At 39.8% G+C, this 23,438-nt stretch overlaps 3 protein-coding genes across 7 annotated transcripts; 1 reads left to right on the top strand and 2 right to left on the bottom strand.

The window, feature by feature from the left end:
• Positions 1 to 636: 636 nt before the first annotated feature.
• ccnq (cyclin Q) lies at positions 637 to 11,262 on the bottom strand. Of its 4 annotated transcripts, none has more exons than XM_042408203.1 (8): positions 11,171 to 11,262; positions 10,830 to 10,849; positions 10,705 to 10,751; positions 10,437 to 10,617; positions 9,032 to 9,215; positions 6,637 to 6,769; positions 6,168 to 6,386; positions 637 to 1,321 (listed from the first exon to the last, which is right to left on the bottom strand). In XM_042408203.1, exons 4-8 carry the CDS (start codon positions 10,582 to 10,584, stop codon positions 1,232 to 1,234), a joined length of 774 nt encoding a protein of 257 aa, XP_042264137.1. In that variant the 5' UTR covers positions 10,585 to 10,617; positions 10,705 to 10,751; positions 10,830 to 10,849; positions 11,171 to 11,262; the 3' UTR covers positions 637 to 1,231. The 4 variants fall into 4 exon arrangements, with proteins under 4 accessions (XP_042264137.1, XP_042264139.1, XP_042264138.1 ...); XM_042408205.1 differs by having other exon boundaries at positions 10,709 to 10,751; XM_042408204.1 differs by lacking the exon at positions 11,171 to 11,262 and having other exon boundaries at positions 10,827 to 11,144.
• Positions 11,263 to 11,333: 71 nt separating this feature from the next.
• cfap126 (cilia and flagella associated protein 126) lies at positions 11,334 to 15,600 on the top strand. 2 transcript variants are annotated; one of them, XM_042408207.1, is made up of 5 exons: positions 11,334 to 11,447; positions 11,547 to 11,609; positions 11,752 to 11,826; positions 11,929 to 12,129; positions 14,897 to 15,600. In XM_042408207.1, exons 1-5 carry the CDS (start codon positions 11,421 to 11,423, stop codon positions 15,248 to 15,250), a joined length of 720 nt encoding a protein of 239 aa, XP_042264141.1. In that variant the 5' UTR covers positions 11,334 to 11,420; the 3' UTR covers positions 15,251 to 15,600. The 2 variants fall into 2 exon arrangements, with proteins under 2 accessions (XP_042264141.1, XP_042264143.1); XM_042408209.1 differs by having other exon boundaries at positions 11,929 to 12,121; positions 14,897 to 15,007.
• A 609-nt stretch (positions 15,601 to 16,209) lies between these two features.
• On the bottom strand, positions 16,210 to 23,411 carry zgc:101663 (alpha-1,3-mannosyl-glycoprotein 4-beta-N-acetylglucosaminyltransferase C). Its single transcript, XM_042408202.1, has 5 exons — positions 23,179 to 23,411; positions 20,346 to 20,444; positions 20,050 to 20,200; positions 17,454 to 17,708; positions 16,210 to 17,356 (listed from the first exon to the last, which is right to left on the bottom strand). Exons 2-5 carry the CDS (start codon positions 20,439 to 20,441, stop codon positions 16,446 to 16,448), a joined length of 1,413 nt encoding a protein of 470 aa, XP_042264136.1. The 5' UTR covers positions 20,442 to 20,444; positions 23,179 to 23,411; the 3' UTR covers positions 16,210 to 16,445.
• Positions 23,412 to 23,438: the final 27 nt, after the last annotated feature.

The following is a 23,438-nucleotide window of genomic DNA, read 5'->3' as shown; positions in this document are numbered from 1 at the left end:
TGAATAAAATACCTCACTCATGTTTGTCATAATGAAGTACATGTAATGAACATGTCATCCAGCGCAACAGTGTGGCTCACTGTGTTTTCAGTAGTTTCCGGACAACAATGGAGCTCTATAGCACAGAAAAATCAGGCTTTGGATACACACCCTATACTTGATTGTAAATCAATTTATTGTTGGTTTTGGTCTTTTCATGGGATTTGTTGGCCATAAGAAAAATATAGAATATCATAAGACTTATGGGGGTCTGTGGAGATACACAGACCAAATAAAAGCGACATTTTTAACAGCAGAAACATCTGTATAAATCATACAGCAGATCACATCCCCACATATTTTTCATCAACTTGCTCCTCCACCAACTAATTCATGAAAAGATGTCTGGGAGTGGCAGCACTGCAAAAACAAGAAAAGACTTAATAAACCAAGAGGCCTCTGAGCTGCCAAATATCTCACTATAATCACCGTATTATCACTTATGATGAAGAGGTCAATGAATGTGTTCACATGTGCATTCATAGACCTCGGATTTAAGGTGATTTATTAGGAAGAAAATCCACTTTTCCTCTTCAATATGCAGTTTTATGCAGCAAGTGCTCTGGATTCTAATCAGACCATCAAGACAGCCTCAACTACATATTTGTTGACATGAAAATATTTATTGACATTATCTTAATGCTGAAATGTTTTAGGATATAGAATTAAATACTGAGTTGAGGTCAACATTCCCATGCTTTTTCATGAATTTGCTGGACTCTTTGATGGAATTACTTGTAACAAGTGTGTGAACTTAGAATGTCCTTGTAATTAAAATATGTTATGTGTGTAATGTGAAAAGATCACTAGTGTTGAGGGCTGGGATGTGTTCTAGAGAAAGCTAGTACTGATGGTAATATTCCAGAGCACATTAGTACTCTGCAGGGCTGAGAGATCAGAGATCAGAAAGCAAGAAATGTCTCCCCAGGGTGGCAAGAATTGGCAGTGCAGGTGTATTTTTGTCACAGCTCAGAGACCAATTGGAGCAACACAAAGTGTTTGTCTCTCTCTCACACAGAAACAGGGACACAAATACACAAATGCACCTGAACCCAGACAGTTACATGTAGAGAATTACCCATACGCACGCACACATTCATGTCACACACACACACACACGTAAACATACATATACAGTAGACAAAAACAACTCTCGTGTGTCTCCCATGTGAAGGTCTTCTAGGTACGTCCTTCAGATACACTTGGCCTCCATGTCGTAGAGCTGGAGAAGGTCCGAGATCACAGCATCGATGTCTGCTTTCGTCACGTCCTCACACAGCACCTACACACACACACACAGCACAGACCTCAGCTCCACACCTGGCCTCAATAAACAGTGGGCAGCAAAGGCGCACACACCATTTCAAATGACCTAGATTTTATTGCCTTGAGAACTGAAGCGGAAAACCATAACAAACCCTGACTTCTTTTTCCATTTGCATTTGGATATACTAATTGATAAAATCTAAGCTAAAACAAAAGAGACCTCATTAGTAAAACTGTTTGATAATGGGAAACTATAATTGCCAACATCCTGCAATTAATACATACCACTAACAAAAGGCATTTCTGCTTACATGACTGGCTGGATCTGCACAGTGGTGCAAAGCTGTAGAGTTGCTGTTGGCATGACCATAAAAGACAATTGCGTGGGGCAGGCAATGCTGGTAACCAACACAGCCACTGTTTGTGTTTGACACTCTGTAAGAATACCCCCTACATACCAAGTTGAATACTGCACACGCATTAAATTCCATTAAATGTGCAACAGGATCCCCACAGGATAAGATCCACCAGCTTTTTAATGAATAAACTGAATGGAAACAACAGATTTCTTTTTTTTTTTGTTGAAAATATCCCAAAAAAGTTTTTGCATTTCTTGATGTGAAAAAGTTAGTCTCTGGAAATTTGGCTTGAAATAGTAAAAATGCATATATGATATCGAAGTTCAATGGCTCATTAAGCATCCACAAAAATCTGTATCAAGATAAACTTTAATAACTATTAGAAAACCTACTGTTTAGACCACTTCTCAAGACTGTGTAGGCATGGCAGATCACATTTTGACTGACACATTCACAGTAGCTAATGACTGGGTTTCCATGGTGCCGAGCCATGCTTCTAAATAAATAAATAATTTAAAGTAAATATACTACATTTATTACATGTACCATCATCATTAAAGGAGGCAGGGGAATAACTAAACATAAGACACACTGAACAAGAGAGAGCAGGAGGGCAAGAGGAAGAGAGGGAAGCCATTGCTAACTGCTAAGCTAAAGTAGCTAGCAAATCTGAAAAGCGTGTAAACAACTGTGTAACTTGTGAGAAACTCACTAAAAGGAAGAGAGAGCTTGAGCAGAACTAGTGTGCGTTTGAGTGTACAGTGGGTAATTTGCTGCAGTAATGAAGAATATAACAAAATTAACTGGGTTGAGATGCAGAAATGCTACCAATGACACAGAAACTCCGACAACTGGAAATGAGACGATGCGCTTACCGCAGCACTTCACGTCATTTATGATTGGTCCGTGGAATTAATTGTGTAATTTTCATAATTAATGTCTGAGCATAACCATGCCCAATTCAAACCCAATATCAGGAAAGTTTACAAAAACTTAAATGACAATTTATAATCTGGATTAGAACTAATTTCTAATTCTTTTTAGATGCTCACTATTATGTAATTGATAATTACAATTTTAATTAATTGATTATTAAAAAAATGCAACCAAGTGCAATGGAAACAGACTTAGTAAATAAATGATGTTGCACATGAAGCATGTTACTTAAACATCACTCAAGCTTCCACTGAAGGGATAGAAACATCAGAACTGTGTGGAGCGATGAGGAGATGCTCCTAAAATTAATATGTAAAAGTAACAAATACCACGTTTCAATCAAAATTCCATATTTCCATTGTTTTTCATTATTTGAGGTTTGATTGGCGCTCTATGGATTACATCATCTCTCTACTGCAATTGTAGAATGGCACCAAAGTGGAAAATTAGGACCATCAACTGTTTATCTTGATGTACTCAAATAATATGAACACACAGTAGTGGATGGAAATGCACAATTTTCTCCAATTCAGTTAACATTTGTGCTACATTTTAATGGAAACCTGGCTACTGTCAACAGTTTTTATACCGTAGGAACCAATTCTTTGGTGCAAAATAGCTCCATTGAAATGGTTCTGCGTTGTACATAACACCACACTACACAAGTGTGTAACATCTTGTACAGTTTTGCCCACAAGGGGCGCTAAAGTAGCATTATAACATGATATTTCTGCAATTATATTGTCTTTAATGAAATTAAACCTGGTAAATAGGTACTCCATGAGAATCTCTATGACATACTGAGCCATGGCACCAATAGCCTGACCATGTGGTCATTCAGAAAAAAACACTTAATAACAGCGATATCTCTTAGATGTAATATTCCTTGGTAACAAATTCAGCAAAGTTGTACAGATGGGGATGTCTGTAGTATTTAATACAATTTCTCCTGTACATGGTGCTACAAAATTTGAAAAAAGTATTACTTAAAGAAAACTAGCGGCAGGAGTGAGTAGCAGCAGTCAAAAACTAAAAGTGCTAAAGTGTTCAAACTTGATTGACCGATGACCCATGTGGAAATACGGAACATATTGTAACATGGGACCAACAGTGCCACCATGTGGTCAGTCATTATGTGTTTTATGTTTTGGCTTATAACTCATGAACCGTGAAGCCTATCCAAACAATTTTTACATAGTTTATTCCTTGGATTATGCCAAGTAGACTGATACAAGCCACACCCATTTGGGCCTAAAAATGTTTTCCGCCATTTTCAATTTTTTTGTAAACACATTTTTTGCTTCTTTTGGCACATATTTCATCTAATCGTTACCAAATTTTGTACATACCATATTTAGACAACGCCAAACAAAACTTATTAATTTGTTATTGGATGTCACTTATCATTTTGTCTGTAATTGATTACCAAATGTTTGAAGGCGTGGCCTGATGCACTCAATGGGCCATAACTCTTCAAAACTGAATTGGATTGCAATAAAGTTTGGGAATGACGTACACAAAGCCACACTGCACAAATGTGTAACATTTGATACCATTCTACCCACAGGGAGTGATATTGTAATAATATAAATTGATATTTCTAAAATTCTGGTGCCATACCACTTGACAACTGCCATATCTCTTAAATGTAATATTCCATGGTTAGAAATTCAGCAAAGTTGGACAGATGGGGAAACTGATGAAGTCTGTGGTATTTAATACAATTTCTCCTGTGAGTGGCGCTACAATTTATTTTACACTGCTGCTGTAACAGAAGATTGCAGCAGGAGCATCAGTATCAGTAACAGCAACTGGTAGCAGCCTGCAGCAGCAGGCAGCTGGCAGCTCATACACGCAATTTCTTCAGAAACTGCAGAATTTTCTAGTAATTATTATTATTCTAGTACACCATTCCATTTTTGAGGGGCTTGGGAAACTTGGAAACATGAAAATTCACATACATGCCAGAACTGCTGAAAATTGCAAAGTTCTGTAGTGTCTGGGCTACATAGCGCCCCCAAACGCAGGACCATATTGGGATAAAGGTGCTTGGATGTTCATGAAATTGGGTGGGATAATTGCTCTTGTCATTCTGGACATAATACTTTTTTTTAAATTTCTTTGCCAGACAGGAATTCAGCCGTTTTGGATTTTGTGTGTCAATTCTCATTTTACCAACACATTTTAGGTCTTCAGGATGCGCAAATAGTCATGAAACTTTGCAACTATGTTCAAACTAGTAAATATTTTAATTAGTATCACAATTGGGCTTGGGTGGGGCATTTCGGCTGTCTACAGCGAAACTAGTCTATAGCTACTACTTACTTTGGCATTTTTGAGGTGCATGCAATGTCCAATATTCATGAAAATGTCAATGAAAATCTAATCAATTAAAATTAGTGGGTGTTCTCTAGTGCCACACAGTGGACACAGGAAGTGATAGTTATCTCCTATATGCAATGTCCAATGTTCAATGTATATCCATGTCAGTTGCCCTCTGGTAAATGTACTGCTGCATTAGTGGGGGGAGAGCGGGTCGTCCACTAATCGGAAGATCAGCGGTTCGATTCCCGGCTCTTCCAGTCCGCATGTCGATGTGTCCTTGAGCGATAGTTAACCCCAAATTGCTCCTGATGGCTATCAGCCATCAGTGAATGAATGTGTGTGAATGATTACATTTCCTCTGCATGGTAGCCCCTGTACCCATTCAGCGTATGAATGTGTGTGAATGGGTGAATGTGATTCGTAGTGTAAAAGCGCTTTGAGTGGTTGGAAGACTAGAAAGGCGCTATACAAGTACAGTCCATTTACCATTACCATTAATATTTCACTCATGTAGTATTGCCTACATGCAACAGGAACTGAGGCCTAAATGACACATAGTTCCTGTACTGCACACACTTACCCATTCACACAGTGTCCGATAATCCTGAAAATTCAGAGCTGTGTCAACAGATCTACAGTATTGATACGAAGGCTGTTGCTCCCTCTGACACACGCAAGGTGCAAGGGCCCGTTAATCGCTGCTTGCAGCTTTTAATTTCTATTCCAATTGCCGATTTAAAGAGGAAAACGTGTTAGGGGAATGGGAAAAACAGGAAAAAATGCATTTGTTTATCCTGTTGTCAAACAAGTTCAACGCAGCTTTGGACAGAGGGTTCACGGACTGGGAGGCATCAAGGCAATTCCTGTGCCTAGTCTGCAGGAAAAAAAGAGATTGTCAGTTCAGTAGGCAGTTCTTCAATGCGGCCCAGGACACAATACGTTTACACTGCTAAATCAATGTGGCCACATGTGGCCCAGACCGCCTCCGAATGTGGTTTGAGTGATCGGATCTCAATGTGTCCTAAATGCGTCTTGGGTGAGCAGCTGATACTAGCAAAGTAACTGCTGCTACTGACTTGTTCTGGCCTGGACTTCTCTGCCCACAGAGAGAAGTAACAAATTAACAAAATAAAATAAATTAATCCACATGCATAGCCTCTTTCTCTTCCTCGCCCACATACGTTTTTGATCAGACATCTCTCCTCAATCTGTAATTAAGAACACTTTACAGTGAACACACACCTGCCACCACTCTTTCTCCCCAACAGGCAGCTCCACTCCATAGCTGTTTAGAGCCAGGTACAGCGTCGCTATGGCGATGTGCTGGGGTGTGTGGCGAATGCACATGGCTCCATGGTAACAGTCTCTAAGCAATGCCCAGGAAGTCTCAGCGACTGGAGTTCGAGACCATGCGTGGCGGTTCACCAGCGACTTCACAGACAACAGATAGTGGAGTAAATACTGGAGAGAAGGACAGAGAGAAGAATATTAAATAATATAAAATATTACATTTATTTGTTCTAGTTTGGGCATCAAGTGAATAATGTGTTTAAGGGTTATCAGCCAATCACAGGTAAGTGAATCACTTTCACTGAACCTGAAGTTTGTTACAATTTCTGAATCACCAAAATATTATTATAATACTGACTTCAATACTGAAGAATTTAGAGAAGCTGAAATAAACAAATACAGACAGACAACAAATGCTTACCTTGTGAGGGTGTTCAAAGGAGACGTGGAAGTTGAGCTGCCTGAGGATGAGAAGCTCACACTGCACCACGCTGTCCCTCAGGTCCCAGAACTCCTTGTCACATTCTAGAGGAGCGCTGCCACTGTTGAAATATCTGGGAGGAAGGAACAGAAGGAGAGAGGGAAGGTGGGAAGGAAGTGGACAGCATTTGAGGTGACTACTCCAAAAACACGTGGCACACCAAACAGACAGTGATGAGCATAAAAAAAATGAGTTTGGCTATTTTCAAAATGTCCTGCAGTAAAACACTCACAAGTATTTTACTTTTCGAATATTATGTCTTCTGCATTTATCCACCAAAAGCATGTCATGATTTAAAACTCACACCATTGACCATTTAGTCACGTTGTTGCATGTGTGCTAGTGCATCTTAACGAGGAAGCGGCGGTGGTCCGATAGGGACTAGAGGTGAGGAGAGTGCGGAGAGAGAGGTTGAGACGACGGAGGAAGGGGAGAGAACTAATCACGGTGCAATCAAATGTGATTACTTGCTGCTTTTGTTAGTTGTCTGTGACAGTAAACTTGAATATATTTGGGGTTAGGGCTGTTGGTTGGGCAAAACAAGTCATGTAAATGACAACTTGTAGTTTGGGAAACTTTGATGGATATTTTTCAGTATTTTCTGACAATTTACAGACCAAACAAGTAAGTGAATAATGGAGAAAATAATCTGCAGATGAATCAATAATGAAAATAACTGTCGGTTACAGCCATACGTGGACCTGTTTCTCTCAGTTTTGGACTTATCCTCGTATAAAACAAGCAAGTTCAAAATATTATTATGGAGAGAGATTTGTTTCATAATGATTTGTGAGAACAGGTCAACAATCTGTGTAAATGTGTAATCTGTAAATATAAAACACCTTCCACAAATACAAAAAAAAGATCTGTAAACTCACAAAAATATTTTGCAAATATAAATCGGATCTGCAAATACACAAACTAATTCCTCAGATAAAAAAAATAATCTGTGAATACATTCAATTAATTCACAAAAAAATGAAAAGCATTTGTGAATATCTTCCTCAGATTTACAACTTTTGAACAAGCATTTGTGAAAAGTTTTTATTTGTGAATTGAAAAAGCATTTGTGGATCTCAGTACTACACTAGTGGATTTGTTTTTTTTACACAAAAAGAGTTTTGAACAAACATTCCGCCGGTCCAAACCTTGGATTAGTATTACTTCTGGTCTATTTACAATACATCAATCATATTTACAATATATAAAATCCCACACCCTGCAACATGAATGTTTACTGTTGCCATAGCCGGTTGCCGGTTCAGTAGCTACCGTTAGCTTAGCGTAATCTACATATTAACAATGGACAATAAAACTACAATACGACATTTCTACACAAAAACAACTATCAACACCAACAGCCATTCTTTCAAAGACCTTAACCAGGATGCTGTCACTTGTCATATCTTACAACAGTTAATGTAGCCTCACTGAAACAACGTAACGTTAACTTAACACGGTGCAGTTCAACACAGACATTACAACTACATTAGTAAGGGTACACTACTAATAAGATGTGAAGTGCTTTGTGACTTTTACCCACCTGAAAGAATAAATTAAAAATATAAAGAATGAAGTGGCTGATAACTGCCAACTGAAGAAGCAGCTAAGCCACCGCTTTAGAGAGCTGAACGTTGCCCACAAGCATCCTCGTGCCTTTCATACTCAAACAGAAATGTATACAAAAGTGTGTGCTAAATAATATACATAGAACAAATAAACACACGAATACTCACCAGTGTTTCCCCTATAATAGTACAACAAGAACCCCCGGCAGGCCAAATAATATTTTTTTGAATACTAAATATAACGCCAAATATCCATTCATTCGGAAAGCAATAGCGTTCGGGAGCCTCTGAGCAGCGCTGTTTCAAAAAGTGAGACAACGTCTGTGTCGTTGCCTGGGAAACTGCAGGTAGCGTAACTCCTTTTAAGGAATAGGGCAGTGCGTAAGCGAGTGAGTGCTTAAGCGAGAGAACGAGCATCAGAAAAATGACGGTGAATGCGAGTGGAGCAGAGGAAAAGGTCAGCAGTAAGGCTGCATTTTTGTGAGTTTACAAATCTTTTTTTTGTATTTGTGGAAGGTGTTTTATATTTACAGATTACACATTTACACACAGAATGTCAATCATTATGACACAAATCTCTCTCCATTGTCTATTGCAAAAGAATGACATGGGCATTTTCCAATAATCAGTAGATTAATGGATAACGAATCCATAGTTGCAGCCTTGTACCTTAAGTATTTTTGCTCTCAGCGGTATGATCAATGATTAATGTGGCTATTCAGCAGTATACAAAGCCTTTAGTATCCAATGTTGACCAAGCATTTTACCTGTGGCTTACGTTGATGATGTCACGGGTTCTGATGTGCTGCTCTTCCACTTTGCCAGCCAGGTACAAACAGCTCATGGCCACCAGGTAGGGTTCATATGCACACATGCTGACACGCTCAAAGAAATGGTGGTACAACACACACGCTGTAGCCACGGGCACAGAGCACATTTCCAGCTTCACTCCTGAGCAAGGAGGGAGCAGTAAAAAAAAAAAAAATCAATGTCATCATCTTTGACAGATTCATTCACTCAGAGTCACATACTGATTACCATCTACAAAATCGCTAAATTCTGAAGAGGCTTCCTTCATTTAACCCTTCACATTCAAACACAAACTCAATAGGAAGGTACGATTATTTGAAAATTATTTGACGTGCCTCTCTCATTTTGCACCACCCTTCGCCACTTCCCACGCAAAAGCTGTGATCTATAAAAACAAACTTGACGGGAGGATGTTTGCAGCTGTACGTAAACTCTGACCCATGTGTACGAAGATTTTGGAGATGGGGGAAATCGACGACGCAGGTGGTGAGGTGGTGAATTGAAGCCAGATTGTATAATAATCCTCTCACACATTTAATTTCACTCAATATCAAACATTAGCCTAATTATAGACCCACGTTATCATAAACATTCAAACCAGCAGTGTTATCTGTACTTAAGCTTGTTGTGAGCCATAATTACTCCATAAGCATCTTTTAATTTGAAAAGATATCAGCCAACTTAGATGTTAAAGTCCGCCCAACATTTCATCAGCACTGCCTCGCAAAGGAGAGTGTCAGTTGTGGAGCCGATACACTGACTCTCGACACGTATTGGCTAGGCGTCTAAAGACAGAGAGAGTGATTGATGCGGCGAAAGAGACACATGTACATCAATATTCATTAATGTTTTTGCATTGAACGTTTATGGTTGAATGTGGGCGTGTGGAAGGCGGGATATGAGGCTGATCCATGTGCGCACATTCCCGGGTGGACTGTGATTTATAAAGGGAAATATGTGTGCATTTGTGCGTACGCAGGGTTTTATAAATCTGCACGCCATTTCCGGCTTAGTATGGATCCTACGCACTGTTTGAGACCCCAGTACCTTAGTGCACCTCTACTGAATAATATATCTCACTATTATGGAACCCATTTCTGCCTGGAGATGAAAAAAACAATTAAATGATAAAAATAAAAAATTACTTTAGTCAAAATTATGACACAAGTCAGAATTATGATAGTGAATAATAATTTAGCCTTAAATAGTCAAATATAAAAACTTGTACTTACTATCTCATAATTTTGATTTTGTAATTTGACCTACCATATTTTTTTTTTAATCATGCATAACTTTTGATCTTTTTTTCATGGCGGAAATGAGCTTCCATATCAAACATACAGCATGCTGTGGGTTAGTTACCTGTCTCCATAATGAAGCGACAGACACGAAAGTGTGTTTTCGTGTCCAGGGCAGTGTCAGACTCTGCCCCCCCACCGGAGGCTCTCCTGCCCGCCAGCCACAGCGGTCCATCTTGGGTGTCAGATAAACGAGAGGACGGACCCTCCATGGCTCAGGGACAATCAGCGGGAGGACCAGGTGTCTATATCAAACAATGAAAAGTCAACTAGCTAAGTGAAATGGCTCAGCTTGAGAGTTAGCGTTAAATTGCAATTCGCTGTAAACTCACCCACCCGGAGCTGCAAAGTTATGCTGCGGCAGAGTTGATGTATGTTCCTAATTAGAAAAATAAACGGATTGCTTAAATTATCTGGATATATCATGGATGTATCAAGAGAGGGACTTACTAACTACCTTGTCTGGAGGCGTGTTAGCTGGCGGAAGAAAATAGATGAACTTCTGGTCAAATATTCCAAAATAATAACTTCGTTTTCAAACATGATATGCTTCAAGTGCAAAGTGTGTGCAAAGTGCAAAACACATTTATATGGAAGCCACGTGTGAGAAAATAAAGCATAATTAAACACGATATGCTCTCTAGCCAAGTCTGTCCGTAGTCAGATCAACCAACCACTAAAAACTTCCGGTTACATCTTCCAAAATAAATGTGTTATTCAAGGCCATTTCAGGTTACGAGACACGAAGCAACAACAAAAACTACAATCGATCGTTATTACAGGAAAAAAAAAACACACATTGATTCAAATAGGCTCTTCTCATTTCTCTATTTTGTGCCTCCTCGTCTCCTCTCTCCTCCGACCTCCTGCCCGTGACCCGGAAATCGACCTACAAACAGTCCACAAACTAAATCGTGTTTGTTGTGGATTTTTTTCCCTCGTGCACATGCGCCTAGTGTCTTGCCATAAAAGTCCGGAAAGGACAAGTCGTTTGTGTTGCTAAGCAACGAGTCAACAAAAAAAGACACGGCTGTAGTCAGATGCAGAAATGTCGTCAAGTTACTCTGCAAACCAGGTAAAATATACGTCTTCCACTGAGTGAAAAAATGAGGAACAAACATTTTGCTGTTCTGCGTTTACTCATTTATTCTGACACAACACTTTCTATCGTCAGTATGACAGCGCCTTCAAGCCGCAGCGGCTGCAGAACTGGTGTAAGACAAAGCGCTTCAAAGAGGTATCAGCACTTCTGTCCTGTTGTATTATACTAGTTGTATTTCACATTGCCTGGTGGTTCCAAAAGTAGCACTGTCAGCTGAAAATTTGATAAGTGACATCACTTCAGCTCACTGTTTGTGTGTGTGTGCGCGCGCGTGCAGAGACCCACTGCACAGGACGGTCACACCACCTTCGTTGCCGATGACAGAGGGCATCTACTCCCAGGTGTGGTTAAGGTGAGAGCACATTAAAACCTATTTCATTTTCTCTCTTCATTAAAAATTGCCTAAAAATGATCCACTCTCTCCCTATGTGCGTGTCTGTGAATTATACCACAGAGGGGCAGTGCATGGCCAGAATTTAAGGAGACGGGGGATCTACCTGCTTGTATCTCAGCTCACCGCATCAATCCTACAGGCCGCTCCGTGGAGGGTCTCAACAGACTGAAGTCCTGGGGCTTTGACGTACCGCACACTGGCAAGTCTCAGCCACACAGAGGCAGCAAAAACACAGATGGGTTGCAAGATGCTGGTGAGCAGGTTAGACCCACAGTCTGTTCCACCACACACAAACACACTTGCAACACTTGAAATATTGATATTACAATTAGATATCTGAAAATCTAATAAATCTGTGACCTTAATTTTACCTTCATATCATATATGACACAGACCTTTGAAGAAAAATTAAAAATTTAAGTTAATATAGTGCTTGTGTTCATGATAGGAAAATTATTTTAAAATTTAACATTTGTTTAATTCCATATAGTGGAATTTTTGGATGTTTCAAAATCACATTTTAGAGGAAATTTGACTCTCCCAAACCACTGTAAGGATCAGTATGTGATGACATAGAAATAATCTTTTTGTGTAGCTCATTTGTTCAAACCTGGAGGGAGACATGCTTCACTGCACAATACTATGACCACACTTTTCCTGCCACTTCACAGCCTAATTGTTTTGGGGAGTAAAGGAGACGCAAAACATAATCATATTCCAGGAACTGTTGTATTTCTAAGTAATTCGAGCAACTGTAGGCCAGGGTTGTGTCCCTGTGGAGAGCCAGCGGAAATTAGCAAAGCTCTGCATGTTGCCTCAGGAAACAAAAAAAGCTGTCTCTGATCCTTTATTACTCATCGTGCATGGAATAGTATGCATAATGTCTGTGCTGCATATCCTTCTTTCTAAACTGCTCCAGCTTACTATTCACATTACTGTATTATGCTTGATATATATTCTCTCAATTCTACAAATCCTCTGTTCTATAAACAAAACTGAGGACTATAAAATTGATCAACTTCAGGTCATATAAATCAGTCACATAGGTATATTTGTCATATAGTTTGGTTCAGTTTATACCTAATATTTCAGTCAAAGGCAAACTTAGATAGTATAATGTCATGTTCAAGGATTAAAGGACAAGTTCACAGTTTTTCAAGCCTGTCTTAAACCAATAGTCAGGAGCCCAAATGAACATTGAAATAGGTTTTTCTTTCCATAATCATTTCTGCTGCTCATACTGACCATTAGATGATCCCTTCATAATGCACTAACAATGTAAGTGATGGGGGCCAAAGTCCACAGTCCTCTGTAAGGGATTTATTGTTTCACAGTATGTGCCGATACAGTGAATCTTGTTAGAGACACCTGGTAGTGGAATTGACTGTGTCATAAAGAGTTTAGCAGTGTTTATTGGTTAGGCTATATGCTTTCTTATTTTACGACATTGTTGCTTTATCACTATATATTTATGTATTTTAGCCGAGACTGTTTGGTTGTTCGGGAGAACGGCTGTGTGCCCTTCTCCGTGCTGGCATGTAAGAGTAAAGAGAGAAAGATTCATCAATCTGTGTTTTTAATTCTTCAGAGAACTTAAATTCTTAAGAAATTCTCCTACACCTCCTTCTGAGCATGTGTCAAATCAAGTAGATATCTTTCAACAGTACAGTCTTTTTATTGCCAAACTTCTTCTTTTTGTTACTATACTTCCACCGCAACTCAACAGGGAATCACTGTAAGAGGAAACACAAAGAGGAAATTAGATGCTAAAAAGACTGTAAATGTGGCAGATGTCCACTTGATATGACTACTTCAGACTGCTGAAGCCTCATATGAGCTTCAGATAAACTTTTAAATGCATTATTGCACATAATGACTGTGTGGACACACTGTGGATTTTGGCCTCCATCACTTACATTAAAAGCACATTTGAAGGGGATCTTTTAATAGCCAGTATGAACAAGAGGAATGATTACAGCAAGGAAAATCTTTCAGTGTTCATATGGACACCTGACTGTCTTAAGACAGACTGAAAAACTGTGAACCTGTCCTTTAAACCGTAGAGCAAATTAGTTCACCTTTTTAAGAGTGTACATTAAAGACAGACTATGAAACTTTTGAAATAAGATATAATACATTCTAAATCTTACAAATGAAATTTTGAATTCATAAGCAAACAAATGTACTCACTCAGCCACACTCGGGTTTTGCTGGTACAGTCTTACTTGTTCTGGTATGACCAATAGCTCATGGTGGCTAATATTAGGAAATATTTCATAGATATTACTGTTTAACTGACATTACTGAGTCAGTTCAACCGCATAACTTCTGCTAGCATCATGTTATATTTGATCATTTCCCCATAATTGCCACACATTGAAAAGTTTAATTCTCTAAAACCTTTTTCTCAATTCAGAACATTTGGGGGTTTTGCTCCTATAGCCTTATGTGGTCTGGTATGTCCAGTAGCTTATTGTGGCTAATGTTAGCTAACTTTGGATAGATATTGCTGTATAACCGACATTACTGAATCATTTTGTTTACTTTATGACTCTTCTTTACTTATGCTACTGTTACAAAATTTGTTTTAGCATTTAGCATTATCCTGTATTTGTCACTTATGGCCCCAGTGCTGTTAAGTGTCATGGTCACAGGGTGAGGGGTTAGGTTATCATTTAGGATGGGTTGCCAAAATTCAAGAGGGCAGTGTTATCTAATTGGGACCGTCAGAAGGCAGACACCAAGGAAACGAGATAGGAACACATGAGAGTGGTGTGCTGCAGATAAAGAACAACCTGACATCAAGACTATGTAGCTACTAATGGTCAGTAGCTAACACCATTAGCTACTAGTCATACAAGACCAAGTAAGGCTGAAAACAGCAACACCTGGGTTTACTGCTTATGAATTTAATCTTGCATAGGAAAAATGTTATTTTTTCTTTTAAAAGTTACAGTCTTGCTTTAAATCTGTCCCCATGTCTCTTAAGACTGAGCAAGTGGCTACTGTCTGCTCTCATATGTTTCAGACCAATGGGGGTGAACAGCAGGATGGCGCTGCCCCGTCCTCCATTCACACATCTGCAGCTGAAGCCCGTCCAGCATCTCAGACCCGACCCGTCACTGGAGGCGAGAGAACTGCTAACCAGACAGACCAAGACTTGCAGGCAGTAGTGTTTGGATCTGACGCTCAGCCTGCCAAGGACAAACAAGCTGTACAGGATACTGAAGAGAATGCAGCTTTGAGGCCTGCTACTGCAAAGGGAACAGGTAGCAGGCCCGATACTGGCAAGGGGAAACCAGTATGCAACGTGTCAGTAGTGAGCCAGGGAAAACCATCATCCTCCAAACAGAGAGACAGAGATGCACAGCAAGACCAGTGACATTTAATTCTCTTAGTGGACGAGAAAATACCTTCAAAAAAACAAACCTTGTAAGCCAAGTTTTGCTTATTTTTAGCATGGCTGACCATACTCACAGTGGTTTTTGTTATGGATGTTTGACTCATGATGATCAATGACTGGAAGGTTTTTTAATCCACATTGTCAGTCTACATCCACACACTATTTCCTCTCACCTACTTCCTCTCTCTCTCTCTGTCTGGTTTCTACCTCTGTTGCGGTTATTAGTTGCTGTTCCATCTAGAATGTCTGATTGTTCTGTGAACTTGCCAGATAAGATAAGAGTTCCAGTGCCGTTAAACACTGCAAAAGAATAAAGATATTGTTCTCTCCTTCGTGGAAACAGAAGTAGACTGTAAGTAGATAATATGCATGTTTGTCAGTCAGTGATTTGATTTGGTGCCCACTCAAATTCTGGGATAGGTTTAGCAACATTTTGCAGCATTATGGGTATATGAAGAAGAAAATCTGAATCTTGAACTGTTGAAAAATGTAGAACACACCTACTATAAAATGGACACATATATTGCATAAATGTAGTTGATCATCATTGACTTGACATTGAAAGAGCAGACATACTCCAATTTATGAGGTGTAAATTTTAACATATAATTCAATTAAAACGGTAGCATGAACAAGGTCCAGTACAATGTAAGGCTGTTGGTGTGGTTATACAAGCACGTGTTTTTTTATTGAGTGCATTATGTTTTACAATCTAAACCTGCCTTCAATACTTTGAGAAATAAACCACTGCACAATCCTCTGGAACACAGAATGGCCCTGTCCTCGTGACTCATGACTCATTATAAAACCACATGGATTTCATTGAGTTACTCTCTCCTCCACACTTCAACATTTAAAAAGACAATAAACTATATAAATAAACACCTCCTGTGAGAGTTAAAATGTCAATCTGATACAAAACACATGGAACTGTTTTCTTATTGCTGATAACTTTTATCATTGCAAATCTCCTTATTATGTTGAAGAGATAACATCACAGAGCTTGGTCAAACATTTTCTTCATATACAGTGGCTTTACAATATAATTGAGCGTTTGATTGTAGTTTCACCGATGAAACAGTTTAACAAGGCACGATAGTCTTGTGTTTCGTCAGTACACAAGGTCCAGCAAATCAAACAGAGATAAATTATTAATCTGGCAGGAAAAACAAATTCACACCTGTGCTTGGTGTGGAGGTGTTCTTGGCTTTGTTGCGATCCTGATTTTCCTAATGATCACCCAATCCTTCTGCCCAGCTGTGACTTGTATCCTCAGACAGGAAGATTCAGAGCCATATTTTTTGTCTACCTCCTGCATCCCAAACCTCCCATTCTCCATTGTCCCCACTGACTGGAACTCTTTGCAACTTTTCTTGTCTTTTTCAATGGTAACCACATTGTGGCCTATTTCCACCGAAGCTGACTCAAGGAGGTCTTTGCCCCCCGAGCCTGTTTCTACAAATATCTCTGTCACCACTGTAGGGTCCCTGAACACCACAGTCAGGTAATTTCCTTTCTCTGGGGAGCGTCCCCAGAAGAATCCCTCCCCAGCGTCCCAGGCCAGTTTGGGGAAGTGTTTCTGGTAAGTGGACATATTGGAGTAAACTTCTGCTGGAGGATTGGAGTACAACCCCTCCTCAAAATCCTTGTCCTTTAGTTTGTTATATATCCCTTGGAACGAAGAGAAAGTCCCCATGTGTTGGAACAGTGAGGGTTTCAAGAGGATTGGCTTACTCTGTGTCAGCAGCTCTCGGAAGTGTGACATCAACCAATCGCAGGGCATTTCCTGGTAGAAGAGGAAGAGGAAGCGGGCCAGGAGAGGAAGGTGAGCTGATCTGTAGAGTTTCCCAATGAAGCCAAGGCTGGAGAATTCCAGCATTGCCCAGGTGGTTTTCTTTGCTTCTTGCTCCTCAACATGCCTCTTGATGGTGGAGAGGAAGTTCTTTGCGGAGGAGATGTCATCCTCCAGCTGGAGGTAGTACTGACCAAGGCCGGTGCTGTAGTGGATCAGGAAGGAGTAATCAAGGTTCTGCTTGGAGCGGAACGACACTCTATCAGGAGCATCATTGTAGTTCCTCTTTAGACCTGCAGGAGGGCCATAGAAAGACTTGTATTAGCATCACGACATCAACATGACAGGGTTATGAATGTATTCGTACACTAGATAGCATGTGCAGTGTACCTGTAAGAGGGGGGTACCACTCCTCAGGAACATGCAGGACCACCAAGTGGCCTTGCTCCAGCTCCAAGGCAAATGCAGTTTTGATCTCCCTCACCGTAGCGACTCTCCAGCTGACATCAAAATCTGCTAGCAGTACCACCACCACCATGGAGGAGCGCTCTTCAGGAGACGACTGGGAGAAGAGGGACTGCAAGGTGGGGATCAGGTAGCTGCCCTTCTTCCTTTTCACCGATGATAACCCAACAGATAAAAACCCTGAAAGATGTCAGGGAAATATGAGGGGTTTTTCTATAATGCAGAGCCATTGATCTATATTACCATTATAACATTTACAAACACTTCTTAACACTTCTCCTATAGTACTAAACATTGTCTCGGTTATTTGTTTGTAAAGGATGCACTTAAAGTCTTTTGATTTCAGATTCAAACCGCTGACATTGCTGTTCTGTTGCATGCATCTTAACCAGTGGCCTACCAGGGCCAAATTTAAAATCTTGCTTAAGCTTTTGCTCTGGATCCCACAGAAGTTGAATTACTTTTGTAAGGCACCCTCTCAGTAACTGGTATTTTGTTGAGTTGGGCCCACGACTCAGAAAAGGCTCAAGGTGTTCCAACATCCCAGAATCACCCCTAAATCCAACAGGAAGTCCACAATTCACTTTCCACTTTGTGCCAATTTTGGACCCCGAACAAACGCTATTTCCTCCTAGGGCGTTAATGGTATCGGCTTCAAACTTTAGTACATGACTTATCACACTGTGCTGAACAAAAGTTATTAAAAACTTTGTAATAAGTCGAACAGTTTAGATTTTATAAGCCCCGAAAGTTGGAGTGCCACATCACACTTTACAATGTAAACCAATGGGGAGGCAATCTCTGGGCATGCTTTGTGCCAAACTGAGGTGTCTGACGTCTAAACTATAAGTCAGACCACTTTCAAACCTGTATCAATGGATTCGCGACGAAATTTCCTACAAAAAAAATGTGATTTTTAAAGTAATGGGATTTATGGAGATTTCACCAGAAGTGTACTCCTCTCCAACTGCTCTTCGTTATGTCACTCCCTGTGGTGAAACAGGGAACGCAATACACACTCATTATAAAATAACAGGGGGAGCAACAAAACTCTAATATCTCAAAAACAGTAAAAGATTAAAAAAAAAAAACATGTAAATTCAAGATTTGTAGGTCAAAGTCTCATGACTCATTTAAAGGTCAAATGAAGTCTGTATCTAAAACTATGTGGAAGCAGTAAATGTTCAAAAAGGTGTGGGTTCACTCACACTCTCCATTCAAATATATGAATATTTCTCTGTGTCCAGCTGCAGTTACTTATTGTCTCTACACACCTGACAGTACACATGTCAATCAAACTGTCACCAGGTCATGTGGGTTAAAAGTCTTTACTTTTCTAAAAATAAACTTAATGAAAATTAGGAAATTAATTTGTTTTACACACAAACTCATCAAGAGTTTTGTTTACTAATTGAAATTCAAGTGAATGGGCCAAAAACTTGCATCATTTTGATGATGCAAGTGAGAGCAAGACAGACATGTGTCACCCTGCAGAAAATTCTCTTCCTCAAACCGTTGAGATTTGATGTTTCGCCATGACAGAGGAAGTTGCTATAAATTTATAGTAAATGCTCCAGTCTGCACCAAACTTTTCATGTTTGATAAGAGTCCCGGCCTGAACACGTCTACATGACAATATCCCATCAGTGATGCAAACTGGCTGATTAGAGCCCCCTACGAAATTTCAGCGTAGCAGCGGGCAAAATAGTGGACAAAGGAAGTGATGTTTATCTCCTTCTTGCATCAGCCCGGGTCTGAAGACATCTACATGTCCGACATGTAAATTCAAGATTTGTAGGTCAAAGTCTCATCACTCGTTTAAAGGTCAAATGAAGTCTCTATCTAAAACTATGTGGAAGCAGTAAATGTTCAACAAAGAGTTGGTTGCTGAAACTCTCCATTCAAATATGAGTATTTTTCTGTGTCCAGCTGCAGTTACTTATTGTCTCTACACACCTGACAGTACACATTTCAATCAACCTTTCACCAGGTCATTGTGGGTTAAAAGTCTTTACTTTTCTAAAAATAGACTTGTTGAAAATTAGGAAATTTGTTTTAGACATAATCTCACTATGCTTCCGTATTGTCTGTTTTCACATGTAGTTTTATATATATGCAAATGTACAACAGTGTCACATTCATAATGAAAACTCTACAACACAGTTCTGTGCAAGTCCAGGGTGCAAATATGCAAATGTGAAGGACAGTGGAAAAAATGCTTCTCACGTATTGTCCTGTATAATCCGCTGTGTCATTATCCGATGTATCAGACACATGATCAGACCGCTGGGTTTTTTTTTTGTTTGATTTTTTAAGAGTTCAGCTCTGACCTGTGACAAGGCGACAGCTTGGAAACCCTTCTCATTTTTCTAATTTGTGCCTCCTTGTCTCCTCGTGTCTCTTCTTCACCTCCTTCGTTCGCTTCTCGGGTGGGAGGGACTAAGATGCGAGGAAAGGAAGCGAGGGAAGGAATCGAGGATGTACAAACGGTGAAATGAGAAGAGGAGAGTGTGTCACTCACTCGGTTGAGTGGATGGTGCTCCTGCAAGCAGCTCGTAGGACACATTGAGAGGCAGGTAATCTCCCCGTTCCACCCAGGACTCCTTACTAACCAACCTCTCCGCTTCCCAAATCAACTTATTTGGAGTTGGTTGGTGTGACTTCGTCCAGCCCTGCAGAACAAATATTTGTTTGAGAAGGATGTATACATGTACTTCATTCATGTAAGCATTGAACATGTGAATCATCTCATGGGCTGAAATGTAACCCTTGCTGCTCATCTAATGTGTGTGCTTGGTAGAATGAGTGTGTACTCACAGAAATGAGGAAGTTGGAATGGTTAATGAAGTACAGTCCCCCTGCAATAAGCAGCACGGCCAAAATAACATTCTTCTTTCTTGCATGACGTCGCATTTCCTATCATATACCCACACACACACCCACACACACACACCCCCCAACACACACACACACACCCACACCCACACCCACACACATACACACCCCCCCCAACACACACACACACACCACACACCCACACACACACACACACACACACACACCATTATGTTGTGTGTAACCAATTCAGTACAACAGTAAATAATTCAGCAATTAGTTAATGAATGTTTCAAAAGGGCTCAGACACAACAGGTTAGATTAACCTGTGTGTTCAGGGGCCTACTTTTGAAAAAACATGCAGCTCTCTCTCCTGCTTTGAGCCTAATATAATGTATGTTTACATGCTCATACTTACAGTTTGTTTTATTTCACTAAGCTGCTGAGTCTCATTCCATTCTATCCTGTGTCTGCTGCCAGTTATTTAATAAATCGATAGTAAGAGTGTTAATCAGAATCTTCAGGAGCATGCATCATTAAAAATAATTCATCAAATATTCATGAAAAACTGAGCAACCTCACTACTCACATATCATGCTGTGTGTAATATTACAGTGATGATAAATACACAATTAGTTTAGAACCAGTCAGAAATATACTTTGAAATTATTTACGCTTTTTTCACTTCCTTGAACTGATTGCTGCAACTCTGGTGATTGAGTAGTAACACCTGTTCCTCAGGAAAATGCTGCTGGACTTGTATAGTAACAAAAATATCTGTGTCAACTCGCCCAAACTGGATTTCACTTTTAAAGATGGTTTCAGCCATCATACTTTTAGTTTCCATTGCTGTTTTGTCTTCTTATCTTCATGTCTAGTTATACTGGACTTGTGGCTCTGTTGCCAAAATAATGTGAAAAACAGACAACAGGTAGGTATTCACAGTGAATGAGAGAAGGGAAGTGCTATGTAAACACTGTGGAAAATGAAAAGGAGCGGAGGGGTCACCCTTAGGTTTATATTTAGCTGGGACAGGCTACTCCCTTCAGCTCTGTGGTAACATGCATTGACAAGTAATGCTTTCAAATATAGTCCAGGAATTCTGTTAAGATGAGTCCCAGATAGGTTCATATCCTGTCCAACCATATTACTTATCTGGTGCAGGGGTACGGGACACATTATAAGACTGTCACAGTATACTGCTGAGCCTGCATTGCTAACACTAATAATAGATCACGCCTCTTCACCTATAATTAGTAGCCTGAGCTGTATCCTCCTCTTCCTCAAATTCCAAAATAATGTAACAGAGTAGATACTAAAACACGCTGCCTAAACCTGGAGACAGTGTGTGTGTGTGTTGGAAGAGTTAGCTAAAGCAAGTTAAGTTAGAGAACTGTAGCCATGTTGTAGTATAGTTTAATTTTCTTCAGTTAAACAAAGATAAAACTGAAGTAATTGTTTTTGGAGCCGAGGAAGAATGATTAAGAGTCAGCTTCAAATCAATAATGTTAAAAACCACAAACCAAGCCAGAAATCTTGGTGTTGTCATGGACCTGAATCTCAAAGCCCACATTAAGACAATTACAAAGTCAGCCATCTATCACCTGAAGAATATATCAAGGATTAAAGGATGTCTCAACAGGATTTGGAAAAACTTGGTCAATGCATTTATCTTCAGTAGACTTGACTACCGTAACTGTCTTCACAAGTCTCCCTCAAAAATCGATCAGCTGCAGCTGATTCAGAACACTGCTGCTCGAGAAATCTCAAGGACTAAGATAGAGGATCATATCACTCCAGTTCTCAGATCTTTACACTGACTTCCTGTCTGTCACAGAATTGATTTTGCTGCTGGTTTATAAAGCACTAAATGGATTAGGGCCAAAATACATTTCTGATCTGCTGCTACGCTATGAACCATCCAGACCTCTCAGGTCGTCTGGATCAGGTCTGCCTTCTGTCTCCACAGTCAAAGCTAAACATGGACAAGCAGCGTTCAGTTTTTATGCTCTACATATCTGGAACAAAACTCCCAGAAAACTGCAGGTCAGCTGCAACTCTGTTACTTTAAATCACAGCTGAAGACTTTTCTGTTTGCCACTGCCTTTAAAAAAAATTAAGGTTAATATCTCACACTGCACTGTAACGTTTATTCTCCTGTTTTATCGGTCTTATTCAATTTTAGCGTCTTTTTATTTCCAATTTAATATTTTTAAATTGTATTTATATGTCTCTTTACATTGCCTTGTGTCGCTTTCACATTCTGTCTCGATGCCTTTTATGCTCTATGTAAAGAACTTTGAATTGCCTTGTTGTTGAATACAATACAAATAAAGTTGCCTTGCAACAGTCTGGAGACAAGCACAGCAGGACTGTTTCAATAATTGTAGCGTTACCATAGCTGCTATCGTGGTAAATACACAAGCAGCTTATATAAAGTTACCAACTGAAAGCCAAAAAAAGTCATTATAGGTAAATAAATACTAAAGTGATTTTGCTCAACTGGAGCATATTGTTCCGACTGTTAATTATGTCTAGCTCTAATTTAATGCTTCCACGGTGCAGTAGCCTTGCTAGCGTTAACGTGGATCGAAGAGTAAAAAACTGAGTTCAATAAGTGAAAAGGTAACGTTAGGTTAACTCAAAATACTATGAAAATAACCCGACACCGAAAGTACTACAAAGGCCTCTGTGCCATTGAGTTCAATAAATAAATGTCCTGGCCACTGTTTGAGAAATTATAGTAACGTCAGAAAAGTAATGTTAGCTTGTAGTCATGTCGTTCACGTTCATAATGAAAGTCAGCTCCACTCACCTCCTTCAGCACAGCAGCTGGCCGGTAACGTTCCCGTCTGCGGGTTATACTCCTTGATACAGTACTTAACAGGCACGGTAAGTTAAATCAAAGAAGGCATCAGTGGAGAGGAAGAAATGACTCGCTTGTTGATATTACCTACATGGAAAAAACAATGTTGCCACATTCTCCAGTTTCAAACCCCCTCGCTTTTTTCACTTCGCTACATGCTGAATGGGCGTGAGTGCGAGTCACCAGGTGGCTTTATGTAAACCAGATGT

Source organism: Thunnus maccoyii, chromosome 4 (assembly GCF_910596095.1).
Source record: "Thunnus maccoyii chromosome 4, fThuMac1.1, whole genome shotgun sequence".
Classification (NCBI taxonomy): domain Eukaryota; kingdom Metazoa; phylum Chordata; class Actinopteri; order Scombriformes; family Scombridae; genus Thunnus; species Thunnus maccoyii.
This window is presented reverse-complemented; position numbering and strand designations above follow the sequence as displayed.

Excerpts from the sequence above, each read along its gene's own strand:
- zgc:101663 (XM_042408202.1), bottom strand. The coding sequence starts at position 20,441 with ATGCGACGTCATGCAAGAAAGAAGAATGTTATTTTGGCCGTGCTGCTT. Across the intron at positions 20,201-20,345 it reads ATTCCAACTTCCTCATTTCT|GGCTGGACGAAGTCACACCA; the intron begins GTGAGTACACAC and ends TTTGTTCTGCAG. Across the intron at positions 17,357-17,453 it reads GTGGTACCCCCCTCTTACAG|GTCTAAAGAGGAACTACAAT; the intron begins GTACACTGCACA and ends GCCCTCCTGCAG.
- ccnq (XM_042408203.1), bottom strand. The coding sequence starts at position 10,584 with ATGGAGGGTCCGTCCTCTCGTTTATCTGACACCCAAGATGGACCGCTG. Across the intron at positions 9,216-10,436 it reads TCGCTTCATTATGGAGACAG|GAGTGAAGCTGGAAATGTGC; the intron begins GTAACTAACCCA and ends CTCCTTGCTCAG. Across the intron at positions 1,322-6,167 it reads GGGAGAAAGAGTGGTGGCAG|GTGCTGTGTGAGGACGTGAC; the intron begins GTGTGTGTTCAC and ends GTGTGTGTGTAG.
- cfap126 (XM_042408207.1), top strand. The coding sequence starts at position 11,421 with ATGTCGTCAAGTTACTCTGCAAACCAG. Across the intron at positions 11,448-11,546 it reads CAAGTTACTCTGCAAACCAG|TATGACAGCGCCTTCAAGCC; the intron begins GTAAAATATACG and ends TTCTATCGTCAG. Across the intron at positions 11,610-11,751 it reads AGACAAAGCGCTTCAAAGAG|AGACCCACTGCACAGGACGG; the intron begins GTATCAGCACTT and ends GCGCGCGTGCAG.